Consider the following 14,615-nt stretch of genomic DNA (forward strand, 5'->3'; position numbering starts at 1 on the left):
CAATGGGCTGCAGGTTATAAGAAAATTTATTCTATATGCCATTTCCTTCTGCCTTTGTTTCCCACCTCAAATGTTGTCTATTGGTAGTGTTATGCCCAGAATTCGTGATCCCCAAATACTGCCAGGGAGCCGAGTCCGATGTAAAAGCAAAAGAGCCTTTATTCGAGCTAGCTCGAGCTCAATCCCCTACCTGCACCGACGCAGCGGTGAGATACTGGGGAGAGAGCGAGTTTCAAAAGAACAAAGGTTTTATTGGGGCCTAGGGGCAGTTGGTGAGGTAATGGCTATGGCCTCAGCTGATTGGCTGGGGAAGGGTCCAAGTCCTGTTAGGCAGGTGAGGGGGGGTTACTCAAGGGGAGGAGGTGTGTTCAAGGTGAAGGACACAGAACAAGATGGAGTCAGCCTGCGTAGGCCCGCCCTTTGGCTGGGGAAGGGTCCAAGTCCTGTTAGGCAGGTGAGGGGGGGTTACTCAAGGGGAGGAGGTGTGGTCAAGGTGAAGGACACAGAACAAGATGGAGTCAGCCTGCGTAGGCCCGCCCTTTCATCCCCCCCTTGTCATGTAGCTGAGGGACCCAATCATGGGACCGGCTGCATTTATGGTGACAAGGGGAACAGAGTTTGGAGGTTTACGCAAAGTTCTGGGAACCAAGTGTCCCTGGGGTGGCTCTGGGAGGTCTGATTAAGTATTGTCCCCAAGCTGGTGTTTATGATCTGCCAGGTGATGTTTTGGGGGGCATGGGGACTCCCGGCAGCATGAGCAATGACAAGCAGAGTTAACAGAGTTACCAATATTAGGTGGGTCGAATGCGCTGTAGCTTGAGATTGAGCGGGTTGTGTTGGTCCCGACTGATGGCCCATCGCGTGACGAAGTCCTTCCGGATCGAGGAGGGGTCCACTGGCCGAACGTGGGTGTGATGGACCCAGGTCGTGATGCCGTCTACCTTGAGAGCGGTGGGGGTTGTCAACACCATGATGTAGGGTCCCTTCCAGCGCGGCTCGAGGGTCTCTCGGTGGTGCCTCTTGACATAGACTGTCTCCCGGCCTGTACTGATGAGGTGTCGGGGTCGGGCCAGCCTCATAGATGGCACAGAGGCGCGGCCAAATGTCCTCGTGCACCCTCTGGAGCCCTCTCAAGGAAAGAAAAAGTTCTTGATCTTTAAACTCAGCAATAAGTTCAGCTCGAAGGCTGGGAATAACAGGGGGTGGCCTGCCAAACATGATCTCATAGGGAGTAAAACCCAGAGTGTAAGGAGTGTTTCTAACCGGGTAAAGGGCGTACGGTAGGAGAGTCACCCAGTCCCCGCCAGTCTCCATGGTTAATTTGGTAAGGGTCTCTTTTAGGGTTCTATTCATTCTTTCTACCTGTCCTGAGCTCTGGGGCCTATAAGCACAATGTAATTTCCAGTTTGCTCCCACCGCCTTGGCTACTGCCTGTGTTACCTGCGAGATAAAAGCTGGTCCATTGTCTGATCCTACCATGGCAGGAAAACCATACCTGGGTAAGATGTCTTCTAGTAGCTTCTTAGCCACCGTCTGAGCCGTTTCATGCTTGGTTGGGTATGCCTCCACCCAGCCAGAGAAGGTGTCTGTAAATACTAAAAGATATTTAAAACCATACTTTCCTGGTTTGACTTCAGTGAAGTCGACTTCCCATTGGGCTCCCTGTCTGGTGCCTCTGAGCCTGGTTCCTTTTTTATTTGATGTGGCTCTCGCGTTGGTGAGTTGGCAGGTCTTGCAGGCAGATACAACTTGCTCTATTTTGGTGCCCTGTTGGTGAATCTTGATTTCGGCATGTCGGATTAAGTCTTTTAATTTTCGGGCCCCCATGTGAGTAGACTGATGCATGTGCTCTAATATTGAGACTCCGAGCTTGTCTGGCAGCACGAGCTCCTTGTTAGGTGTATACCACCATCCCTTTATCTCCTGGGCCATGGGGAGTTTCTTGATCCGCTGTAACTCCTCCTGGGTGTATTTGGGCTGGTCTGGTAAAACTGGGTCTCCTGGGTCCGGTAGTTGTTAAGCCATTTTCTAGCTCCCAATGTTAGCGCCTTGGTAAGGGCGACGAGCTCTGCTTGCTGGGCTGATGTTCCGGAGGGTAGAGCCTCCGCCCATACGGTGTCCGTTTCGGTGACCACCGCTGCACCCGCATACCTGTGTCCATCTCGCACAAAGCTGCTGCCATCAGTGAACCAAGTAGCCTCGGCATCAGGGAGGGGCCGGTCGGTCAGGTCCATCCGGAATCCATGTACTTGTTCCAGGATTCCGGCACAGTCATGTAGTGGAGCACCTAGGTCAGGGTCGGGCAGCAGGGTTGCAGGATTGAGGGCTGCACTGGGGTGGAACCGCACTCGTGGAGGGTTGAGTAGGAGGCTCTGGTAATGAGTCACATGTGTGTTGCTCATCCATCTATCAGGAGGCTGTTTCAGGACCCCTTCAATGGCATGTGGGGTCGTGATCCAGATCTCCTGTCCTAGGGTCAGTTTGTCTGCATCCTTGACTAGGAGTGCTGTCGCCGCAATAATTCTTAGGCATGGCAGCCAGCCAGCAGCCACTGGATCTAGTTTCTTAGACAGGTAAGACACTGGGCAGTTTCAGGGGCCTAAGGCTTGAGTTAGAACCCCTTTTGCTATTCCCTTATGTTCATCTACAAAGAGGTGGAAGGGCTTCGTAATGTCTGGTAGGCCCAGGGCTGGGGCACTTAGGAGGGCCTTTTTTAACTGATTAAAGGCAGTTTCTTCTTTTTCAGCCCATTTAAATGTTTTCCCTCTTTGGTAGCTTCATATAGGGGCCTGGCGATCTCAGCAAAACCTGGAACCCAGAGGCGGCAGTAGCCGGCTGATCCTAGGAATTCCCTCACTTCTCTTCGGGAGGTGGGAGTAGGGATCTTTAGGACAGTTTCTTTTCTGGCATCTGATAACCGCCGCTGTCCGCCCTCCAGGATATATCCCAGGTAACTTACCCTCTCCCTGCATATCTGAGCCTTCTTCGGGGATGCGCGGTACCCTAAGGCCCCCAGGGTAGCCAGCAGGTCCTGGGTCCCTCGCTCACAGTCTTTGGCCATGTCGGCAGCAATCAGGATGTCATCTGCGTACTGTAGAAGGGTGAGGCCAGGGTGCTCCCTTCTGTACTCACCCAGGTCCTCGTGTAGTGCCTCGTCGAAGATGGTGGGTGAATTTTTGAATCCCTGAGGTAGCCGTGTCCAGGTGAGTTGCCCACTGTAGCCCTCCTCCGGATCATGCCACTCGAAGGCGAACAAGGGTTGGCTCTGGGGTGCCAGCGGCAGACTGAAGAAGGCGTCCTTTAAATCTAGTACAGTATACCAGACCCTGGAGGGCGCCAAGGAGCTCAAGAGAGTATATGGGTTGGGAACAGTTGGGTGTATGTCCGCGACCCTCTTATTTACTTCCCGGAGGTCTTGTACCGGTCGGTAGTCATTTGTGTGAGGTTTTTCGACCGGCAGTAAGGGGGTGTTCCAGGCAGACTGGCAAGGAACTAGTACCCCTAGGCTTCGTAGTCTCCGGATGTGTGGCTGGATCCCCTTCCAGGCCTCCTGAGACATGGGGTATTGTTTGATCCTTACCGGACTCTCTCCTGGCTTGAGCTCTACCAGGACTGGGGTCCTGTGAGCGGCTAGTCCCATCCCCCCTGTCTCTGCCCAAACTGAGGGGAATTCTTGTAGCCATCTGTCTATATTATTCTCTCTCGGGAGCGCCTCCTGGTGGAGGAGGTATTCATCCTCCAGTTTCATGGTCAGGACCTGGATGGGGTGGCCCTTGCCATCGGTGACCTGAGGCCCCCCCTTGTCTGAAAGTTATCTGAGCTCCAATCTTGGTCAGTAAGTCCCATCCTAACAGCGGGTAGGGGCATTCTGGTATTACCTTAAAGGAGTGGGATACCTGGCCCGTTCCCAAATCTACTGTTCTTCGGGCAGTCCATGAATACTGGCTCATACCAGTTGCCCCTTGTACCCAGGACTTCTTGCTAGCTAGTTTTCCTTGTGGGGTGTGGAGGACCGAATGTTGTGCTCCGGTGTCGACAAGGAAGTCAACAGGGGTCCCCTCCACTTTAACAGTTACCCTGGGTTCGGGGAGAGGGTCCGAACCCTGACTCCCCTAATCACTTAGTTCATCTAGCTCTAGGACTTTTACTCAATCAGTCTTGCTTCCCTTCCCGCTGGCCCTTTTTGGACAATCTCGGGCCCAATGCCCTATCTCCTTGCAGTATGCGCACTGATCCTTTTGCAGCCTCTGCTTCCCCCCTTGGTGGTTCCTTTACCTTTTCTTGCGTCGTCTGCCAGCTGCCGGAGACGGCGGTCTCGTTCCTCGGGGAAGTCAGCAGTGGTAGCTAGTAGTATTCTGGCCAGGTCTCGAGTCTGCTTACTGCTGGCAGCCGCCATGGAGCGAGCCTGCTTGTCCTCAGGAGGCTCCCAGTTATTATATACCTTTTTAGCTACCACCAGAAAGTCCTGCAGACTTTTTTCTCCTAGTCTATCTATTTTCTGTAATTTTCTCCTAATGTCTATGGCCGATTGGTTTACAAAGGCCATGATAACAGCTGCCTTGCTTTCTGGAGCCTCTGGATCCATGGGGGTATAGGTACGGAATGCCTCCATGATCCGTTCTAAAAAGGCAGCCGGAGATTCATCTTTTCCCTGTTGTACATTTCCTACCTTGGCCAAATTGGTTGGCTTTCTAGCAGCCATTCGGAGACCCCCCATTAGAGTCTGGTGGTAGACCCGGAGCCTCTCCTTACCTTCTGCCGTGTTGAAATCCCACTGGGGCCGAGTTAAGGGGAAGGAGGCATCTATCTGAGCCTGGTTGGTGGTGGGATTCCCGTCTGCGCCCGGAACTAGTTTTCGGTCCCCATTGAGGATTCTTTCTCTTTCTTCAGTCGTGAACAGGACCTGCAAAAGCTGCTGGTAATCGTCCCACGTGGGCTGATGGGTAAAAAGAACAGAGTCTAATAGATCAATAAGCCCTGCCGGTTTCTCGGAAAACTTAGGATTCTGAGCTTTCCAATTGTAGAGGTCACTAGTGGCGAAAGGCCAATAGTGATGGGGCTGATTCCCCTCCGCATCTGGGGGTCTGGTGGCTTGCAGGGGCAGAATAGTGGAGTCGGCGGCGGAGGTGGGTTGCTCCCTCTGAGCCCTTTGTCTGGTAAAGGGCGGGCTTCCCACTGGAGCGTTTCTGCCTCCCGCTCTCGGAACAGCATCTGCCTCCCCCAGAGGGGGAGGATGGTGTTCTTCTGGCATCCTAGAGGGGTTATACGGGAGAGGAAAAAATTAATTTTTCTTCAGTACCCCCCTGTAGGACAGGGTAGAGGGGTGCTGAAGGCTGGGTAAGACTTTTCTTCTTTGTCCCCTGCAAAGCAAGAATGGGTTTGGCTCCGGAGGGAGCGGGGCTAGGAAGGGCTTAAGCCAAGAGGGTGGGTAGAGGGGTAGTCTGAGTCTGTCCCATAACGTCCGTCCAGTAAGTCCACAGAACAAAACAGAGAAACACAAAAACAGACAAACAGAGGGCCCCTAGAAAGTCTTCCAACTCCATGGAAGGAGCTTAGAAACTGAAAGCTAGCTTAGACATTTGAGGGGATTCCACGTCCCTCCAAAGACGACAGCCTCACGCCGACCAGCGGGAGCGACCCGCCTCGTCTCAGACCTTTGAGGGGATTCCACGTCCCTCCAGAAGGGAGGATTGGAACGTCTTCTGAAACTCCGGCCCGTGGTCCTCCAGTGCGTCCACTTAGACCGCGTCGGGCACTACCAGAATTCCAGAAATGAGCTCACACAGAAAAGGCAGAACAAACAGACACTAACCGTGGCCAGTCAGGCTCTCCGGGTCGGGGGTCCCTCGGGGGTCTTGGGGATCCCGGGCCGAGCCCCCAAATGTTATGCCCAGAATTCGTGATCCCCAAATACTGCCAGGGAGCCGAGTCCAATGCAAAAGCAAAAGAGCCTTTATTCGAGCTAGCTCGAGCTCAATCCCCTACCTGCACCAACGCAGCGGTGAGATACTGGGGAGAGAGCGCGAGTTTCAAAAGGACAAAGGTTTTATTGGGGCCTAGTCCTGTTAGGCAGGTGAGGGGGGGGGTTACTCAAGGGGAGGGGGTGTGGTCAAGGTGAAGGACACAGAACAAGATGGAGTCGACCTGCATAGGCCCGCCCTTTCATTAGGTTTTGCCGCTGTGGCTCACATTTTTTATAGTGTCCTCTAAATACTTGATTCAGACCTACCATCCCTCCCTGATTTCTGGCCATTTTGTTGCCTTCTTATTTTTACCTGCCATCCAAAGTTCAAATATTTGTCCTGAGTTAGAAATTCACAATGCGAATTTTTGTGTAGGCTTTATTTGAGTTTTATCATCTCTTTTCCCATATTTATGGGGTTCGCATTGTGTGTCAGGCTTTGCACTAAGCTCTGCAGATATAAAAATGAACAGTAAAAGCAGGACTTCTGTTTTCATAGGGCTTATAAGATTAGTCGAGGAAAAAAAATTAAATAAGCAAGTTCAATACGGTGCATGCTAAGTATTATAAGAGAAGAAATATAGGATACTGTGGAAACACATTTTGATGATATTAAACATTTAGATTCTTCTAATGTTGATATGCCCCGATTCGAGAGACCCCCCCCCGCCGAAAACAAACCACCAGAGTCCAGAATCAAAGCCAAGCGGCAAGGGTCGTTTATTGCAGGTTCGAACCCGGTCCTCCGCGCCCTTGTTGCCGGTGACGCTAAGAGGCCCTGAGTAAGGATCTTACAGCTTCTTTTATAGACAGGCACAAACAAGTTAGGGATTTTTTTTAGAGGTTACAGAGCTGTTGTTGGTTGACATTTAAATTTGAACACTCAGCAGAACTTGATTGGTTCCCGCCTTTATTTCAAACCATTCAGCAGAACTTGATTGGTTCCCGCCTTTATGTCAGACTGCAACCGGGCACGCCCTGGCTGGTTTCGGGAAGGGGGGGGGGGGCGGGGGGGTCTTTTCTTTGCAGTTGTAAGTACGCCTGGTAATTTTTCTCTTAGTCTCTCAATGTGTTTTGCACAAGTCCTGTATTTTGAGGAGAGTCAAGGATTCTCCCAGTAGTGTTGAACATTTGAAAGAGGAAGTGGTTCCTAGAGAAAGGAAGGTCTAAACTAAGATTCAGATCGAACTAAGAGGGATCTAAGTGGAAGTAACTGTTTCATAACAATATATAGAGATCAGAGAAAGAGCAAAAGAATATAACATGACAGATGTATGAGGTTCATTGATTTGTTTCATTTTATGAATCTATTTGATGAAGTTTTGGGGTGTTGGTGGAGTTTTGGGGTCCAGAGCCGACAGCCAAGAAAAAATTCTTGAAGATGTCTTTGGTGCAAAAAGGTGATTTTATTAAAGCAAGGGGACAGGACCCCTGGACAGAAAGAGCTGCACTGCAAGTGTTGGGGGGGGGGGTAACCGTTTTATGGAGCTGGGGGAGATAAAGTCAAGAGGGAGTTTCCAAAGAGACTTTCACATGCTTAAGACTTACTGGAGGGCTAGCTATCATCAAAGTAAGGTTTTTTTTCCCTCTAGCAAAATATTAACATTAAGACAGTAGGGAGTTCCTGGACTTTAGGCCATTTATGGGATTGCCTTTTTCGGCTAAACTGGTGGAGACTCATCAGTTTAACCTTTTTTTTTTTTTTTTTTTGGTCCTTTCTTGTTTTTGGCGGAGTGTCCAAGGAATATGTACATGTCCAACCAGGAGAGGGGGGGAGGTTGCTAACTTGTACTTTGACCTCTGCTTGCCTCAAGTTCCCTCATCCTATCAGTAAAGGAAATCTCTGCAATTCCTCATTTTAGAAGCACAATTTGAATTTTAAACAGGATTTATTAGCTCCCTTTAGGGCTGTCTTCAGAAGCAGGAAAAACTGCGAAGTGCACTTAAAAAAATTATTCTCTGTGAGAAAACTTCGATGAAAAAGTTAATAGAGTTAGCAGATTTTAGGTAAAATATAATTTCTTAGTTGGTGTTCCGATGAGGATTTGGAAAATTCTTCCTTTGGAAAATCCTTGTTCTCAATATCCGTAGTGATATTCTTTATTTTTTTTTGTTATTATTTTTTTTAATGTTTATTAGTGGGGGAGGAGCAGAGAGAGAGGGAGACACAGAATCTGAAGCCAGCTCCAGGCTCTGAGCTGTCAGCTCAGAGTCCCATTTGGGGCTGGAACTCAAGAACCGGGAGATTGTGACCTGAGCCGAAGTTGGAGGCTTAACCGACTGAGCCACCCAGGCACCCTCCCCCCCACCCCGCTGATATTCTTGAATCATTTACCAAAGAGATCTTTCTGGTCTTTGTCTTCCTAGCACCTCCCCCCAGTTGAACTTTGAAGTTAAAATGCAGGTATTCCCTGCTTTTCAAAAGTTCCATGTTATACCACTTTGCTTTCATGAAAGACCTACATGAGTACCTGTTTTTGCTAACCAATGGAAATCCGAAGAGAATTTTTGCTTTTACAGAAAAAAGTGACAAGTGAAAATACCTTTCAAGTGGGCAGTTATACAGAGGCGGTGTGTACCCCAGCAACAACAGTAGCTACACCTCGCTCCTTCCCTAGGAAGTACACTCAGCATCTCAGCATCAAGCCACCATCATTTTGAACCACGTCTGTGAACATCCGTGTCTATTCCAATTTATGTACTGTATCCCTGAGCAAGATGTATCTGAAGGTATCAGCAACACTTTTTCTGGGCCTGGGAATGCTCAAAATTTTTTCCATATACAGTTGATCCTTGAACAACACCAGGGTTAGGGGTACTGACCCCCATGCAGTTGAAAATCTTCATGTAACTTTTGACTTTCCAAAACTCAATAGACTTCTGTTAACTGGTAGCTGAGCTGATCACATAAGCAATTGATTAACACATTTTTGTATGTTGTGTGTATTATATGCTGTCTTCTCACAATAAAGTAAGCTAGAGAAAAAAATGTTAAAATCATAAGGGAAAATGCAGTTACAGAACTGCACTGTATTTATAAAAAGAAAACATCTGCCTATAAATGGCCGTGCACAATTCAAAGTCATGTTGTTCAATGGTCAACTGTAAATTAAAGGTAGTTTCTTCTTCACGTTAGGCCACTGCGGTTTACAAAAGGTTTCATGGGAACTGTACTTCCAGATAGTGGGGGGGACCTTACATCTAATGTGATCTAGACTACTGAAAATAGCTTTTGGGAGTCTTCAGGATTATCCTTTTGAGAGTGATATTTTAGGCCCTCATTCATGGATTCTTGTTTTGCAACACAGGTTGCTATTAACATTTTTTTTCCTGTAACAGTTATCACCTCCATAAGACTATATTAATTTTTCCAATATTTCTGCTCTGCCCTGAAAAGTTCTATAAGGAATAACAGCATTTTTTTTTTTTGTCCAAGAGTTGTCAGCTAATTGCAACTATAATAGTACCCATATGGCAAATCTCCAGCTTGTCAGCTGTAGTACAGCATTCAGGCTGGCTTGCTAGATACTTCTGTTTGTTTCTGTGTTTAGAGAAAACACACAAACATTAACTAACCTATCATATTGATGTCACAAATGTCAATGTCTTGTTATAATTAAATCCTCTGAGTATTTTCTTTTATGTATGAAAAGGAAAACACATTTGGGCAAGCGTAAATGCATGTTTTTTGTTTTTGTTTTTTTTTTTTCCGAATGGAAACTACAGCTTGTTTACTTAACTGATTTGGCAAGGAAAAAACTGTTAAGAGAACAACAGAGCAACTAACCTGTGGTCTCTTCTCATTTATCCTATGTTTCTAAATATAAGCAGCTGATCCTTCTTGTAACTGAGGACATACACCCAGTGAGGCTAGAAATTTGGAAATTATAATGAGCTACACGTAATAGTGTGAATCCTTAGAGTGAAATCAGCATAAGAGAATAATCTGACAAATACACGTTAAGCTGTTTTTCAAAATGTGAGTCCATTAAAAAAAAAAAAAACTGTTGTGGGTGAATAATGGAAACCTAAAGCAGGTAATATTTTATTGCCAGAAACACTAAGTTCCAAATCTCTCTAGGGTCAAACTGGGGAAACACAGAATAGATAAAAGCTGAGAGGGAGGTCAATTAAATTTACTCTTTTGATGCTACCAAGCTGGCTTTCTGGTTTTGAGCTTGGTAGGTGTTTAAAGTTTTTTTCTCTCTTAGGTTCCTATGATATGGGGATATACTTTCTCGGATTGGTTCCTACCCTTCCTCCTACCTATCTCTTAGTTTTCTGGAGGTCGGCTTTACCTAGCCTTTTCTGTTTATGTTACATAGTGTGGGGCTAAAGGAATTCTGGAACTTGGCTGCCTGAGTTCAAATCCTACCTAGTTTTACCACTTACTAGTTGTGTAACTTTAGACAGGCTACTTAACATCTTTTGCTTGTCTCCTCATCTGAACATGGGATGATAATAAATAGAACTGACTTCACAGAGCTGCTGAGAGTAAATTATATCTACCCACCATCCATCCATCTATCCACACCATGGAAGGATGTAATATTCATTATCATTATCATTTTCCCTCTAAGAGAATGTTCCTTTCCTGATCCACAGGAAAGGCTCATCTGCCTCCTTTACCATGAGCAACCTCTGGAGGTGTAAGTGATAAGTGATGCCTTATATGCAGCAACCTCTTCACTGCCTATTTTGCACCTTTGGCACAGTTATCTGGTGTCTCTGCCTTTTAGGCTTTCTAGCCAATTGTGCCCCCGCCCAACCTCAGGAGGCACATATCCTCAGGATTGTTATGTATTTCAGGTGAGTTATCTTTTCATTTCTGTGATGATGAGTCTTACCTGTCAACTTGGCTGGGCCATAGAATCCCAGTTCTTTGGTCAAATAATATTGGAAGTATGTCTGTGAGGGTGTCTTGGATGAGGCTCACATTTCAGGTGACAGACTGAGTAAAGCACATTGCTTTTCCCCAATGTGGGTGGCTCTCTTCCAGTCACTTGAAGGTCTGAGTAGGGCAGAAAGGCAGACCTTCCCCAGAGCAACAGAAACTACTTCTGCCTGATTGTCCTGGACCTGAGAGATGAGTATTTCTGCCCACCCCCTCTCCCCCACTACTGTGGCCTTCAGAATGGAACTGCACCATTGTCAGTGGTACATCTTGAGACTTATTATCCTTCATAATTGAATGAGTTTATTTCTTATAAGTCTCTTAATGGATCGACTGATCCATAGGTCCTATTGTTTCTGTTTCTCTGGAGAACCCTGAATCATTATGGGATATGTTTCCTTTTCCTCCTTACCTTGATGTGTATTTGTCTGATATTAGTATTAGCTGCTTCTATTTTTGTTTTCTGGTAGCCTTTGTGTGTGTGGCATGTATTTTCATCCTTTCTTACAAACTTCCTGTTTCTTTTCATATTTAATGTGTGTCCATTTTAAGCAGTATACAGTTTTTTTTTAATGTTCATTTATTCTTGAGAGGGAGAGAGAAAGACAGAGCATGAGCAGGGGAGGGGCAGAGAGAGAGGGAGACACAGAATCTGACGCAGGCTCCAGGCTCTGACCCGTCAGCACAGAGCCCCATGCGGGGCTCGAACTCACAAGCCGTGAGATCATGACCTGAGCTGAAGTCAGATGCTCAACTGACTGAGCCACTCAGGCGCCCCTGGTTTTGTTTTTCTATCCAGCCTGACATTTATTTGTTTGTTTGTTTGTTTATTTATTTGAGAGAGAGAGAGAGAGAGGCATAGAGAGGGAGAGAAAGAGAATCCAAAGCAGGCTCCGCACTGCCAGTGCAGAGCCTAACACAGGGCCCGAACTCACGAAACATGAGATCATGACCTGAGCCAAAACCAAGAGTTGGATACCCAGGAGCCCCAGCCTGATAATCTTGTAAAGAAATTTGGAGTATTTATTCAATTTAAATTTCATATAATTAATGGGAGCACTGATGCACGTGGAATTTAAAGCTGTTAGTTTACCTGTTTTTCCTACTTTTCTATTTGGCTTTGTTTTTTTCCTCCATTCTTAATTTTTTTTTTTGAGTAATCATATTATTTTAAAATATTTTCTAATCTTTCTATTAGCTTTTTAATTATGTACCTATATTTATTATTCTTTAAGTGAAATTTTTAGAGGATTCAACAGCCTACAGCTTATTAATATTTTTGCCATTTCCTGGAGAATACGATAAACTTACACATTTTAGGCTTATTTTTCTACCTCCTGAGCTTTGTGCCATTGTTGTCATATTGCACGTAGAAACATATACATGCATACTTTATGTGTATATTGGTCTATACATACAAATACATGTACATATGTATGATATGAATATGTGTGTATGTATACACACACACACACACACACACACACACACACTTCAAACTCCACAAGATATTATTATCAGGACAGTCAGTATTCATTTAGATTTACCCTCATTTCTACACTTTTGAAATTTATTTCTCCTGTTGCATTATTATGCTTCTCCTTTCTGAAGAACTACTTTATTATATCTTTTAGTACAGTCGTCCTTGAAATGACTTTTCTCAGATGTTATTTATTTGAAAATTTCTTCATCTCACCTTTGTTTTATTAAGGATACTTTCATTGGAGGAAGGAGTCTAGGTTGGCATTTATTTTTTTCCATACTTTAAATCCATCATTTCGTTGTCTTCTAACTTGCATCATGACTGCTCAGTGAGCTGTCAGTCTTATTGTCTGTCACTCCTTTGAAGCGAACATGTCCTTTTTACCCTTTTATCTTCTTTTACATTTTTCTCTTTTTCTTTTCCAGCAGGTGGACAGCTCATGGACCTAGGCCGTTTTTTCTTTATCCTCCTTCATCTCAGGGTTTTTGATATCTTTTAGGTTTGTTTGAGATTGCTGGCTAGTTTTTATCCATCTTGGAAAATTCCCTGTCCAGTATATCTTTAAATATTCTTTCTTTCAATTCCTTCTTCGACTCTAATTTCATGCATGTGAGGTATTTTCAGTGTTTCCATATGACTCATTCTCTGTTATGTATTTAAATGTTTTTCCAACTTTGTACTTCAATAGATTAATTTTTCTACTGACCTGTCTCCTAGTTATTAATCTTCTTTAGTGCAGTGTCTAATTATTTCTTAAGATATCTTTAAATTTATAATTTAACTTATTGCATACTTAACTTTACAGAATTTTCAATAGATTGTTTTTAATGAATTCAGTTTGCTGGTAAAATTCCTCATCTCATCTATTTTCCTGGATACATTAGTTATAGTTATTATAAAGTCCTTGTCTGATTCTTATAATATATAAATGGACTACCTATGGATCTTTTTCTATCATCTGGCTTTTGGTGTGTGTGTGTGTGTGTGTGTGTGTGTGTGTGTGTGTGTGTTAGAGTGAGAGATTTGGTGAATGCCACTATTTTCTAGGAAAAACTCATAGAGGTACCAGGTGATGGTTTCTTCCTCTAGAGATGATTTAATTTCCGTTCAATAGGCAAAGAAATCACCCTTATCCAGAAATGGATTGAAACAATTTCAGAATTTCTGAGTGCTATTCTAATTCCAGTTTGTCTTACACTAGGATGTTGCTTTTGGGGAATCTCAACTGAAAACCTTACATATTTACCATAGACTGTCCTCCTTGGAAAACCCTGAACTCCAAATTTTTATAACTTTAGTTAGAACTGTGAGACTGCCAAAATCTCTGCATAGCTATTGAGTCTTTTAACTAAAGCTTTTTCTCATTTTCTTGATTTTTCTTTTATGCCAGCTCAGATTAGTTCTGAGCAAATTTGGGGGAAAATGTATGGAAAAAGTATGTTATACTTACTTCTTAGTGGTTCCCAATTTTCTAGATCTGGTATTTATCATCATCATCTTTTTTTTTATGTTTATTTTTGAGAGAGAGAGAGAGAGTGAGAGAGACAGAACTCAAGAGGAGAAGGGCCAGAGAGAGAGGGAGACACAGAATCTGAAGCAGGCTCCAGGCTCCCAGCTGTCAGCACAGAGTCCTATGCGGGGCTTGAACTTACAAACTGTGAGATCATGACCTGAGCCGAAGTCTGATGCTCAACCCACTGAACCACCCAGGTGCCCCTCATCATCATCATTTTTAATTTGAGAAAGAGAATGTTAAGTGGTGGAGAAGGGCAGTGGGGGAAAGAGAAAGAGAATCTTAAGCAAGTTCCATGCTCAGCGCGGAGCCCAAATTCCATCCCACAACCCTGGGTTCATGACCTGAGTGGAAGTCAAGAGTTGGTTGCTAAACCAACTGAGCCACCCAGACGTCCCTAGATCTTGGTCTTTCAAATAATGGCTACCTTGCCTGTTGACAGATAACTTCCCAATTGACTATAAATTTGAGAAGATGCATGTAAATTTTTAATTACAGCTACCTCCCAGAAAACATTATAGACAAGTCTCTAGGTAAACTCTCTTTAAGAAATTATTGTCATTTAGAAGGAAAAGACTCAAGGTGCCTGGGTGGCTCAGCTGGTTGAGTGTCCAACTTCAACTCAGGTCATGATCTCACGGTCTGTGAGTTCAAGCCCTGCATGGGGCTCTGTGCTGACAGCTTGGAGCCTGGAGCCTGCTTTGGATTCTTTGTCTCCCTCTCTCTCTCTGCACCTCCCTCATTCACTCTCTCCCTCTCTCTC

The 14,615-nt window shown here is 45.2% G+C and overlaps 1 protein-coding gene across 1 annotated transcript in view; it reads right to left on the bottom strand.

The window, feature by feature from the left end:
- Nucleotides 1-532: 532 nt before the first annotated feature.
- LOC128775483 (uncharacterized) overlaps nucleotides 533-14,615 on the bottom strand; it is a 62,608-nt gene continuing 48,525 nt past the window's right edge. The window contains exons 2-3 of the mRNA XM_053896744.1: nucleotides 4,753-5,153; nucleotides 533-1,595 (exon numbers count right to left, since the gene is read on the bottom strand). Coding sequence (XP_053752719.1) covers nucleotides 595-1,595; nucleotides 4,753-5,153 — 1,402 coding nt within the window. The 3' untranslated portion in view covers nucleotides 533-594. The remainder of the gene's footprint in view (nucleotides 1,596-4,752; nucleotides 5,154-14,615) is intronic.

The sequence above is a fragment of the Panthera pardus genome, unplaced genomic scaffold (assembly GCF_024362965.1).
Source record: "Panthera pardus isolate Hobbes unplaced genomic scaffold, ASM2436296v1 HiC_scaffold_8, whole genome shotgun sequence".
NCBI classification, from domain to species: domain Eukaryota; kingdom Metazoa; phylum Chordata; class Mammalia; order Carnivora; family Felidae; genus Panthera; species Panthera pardus.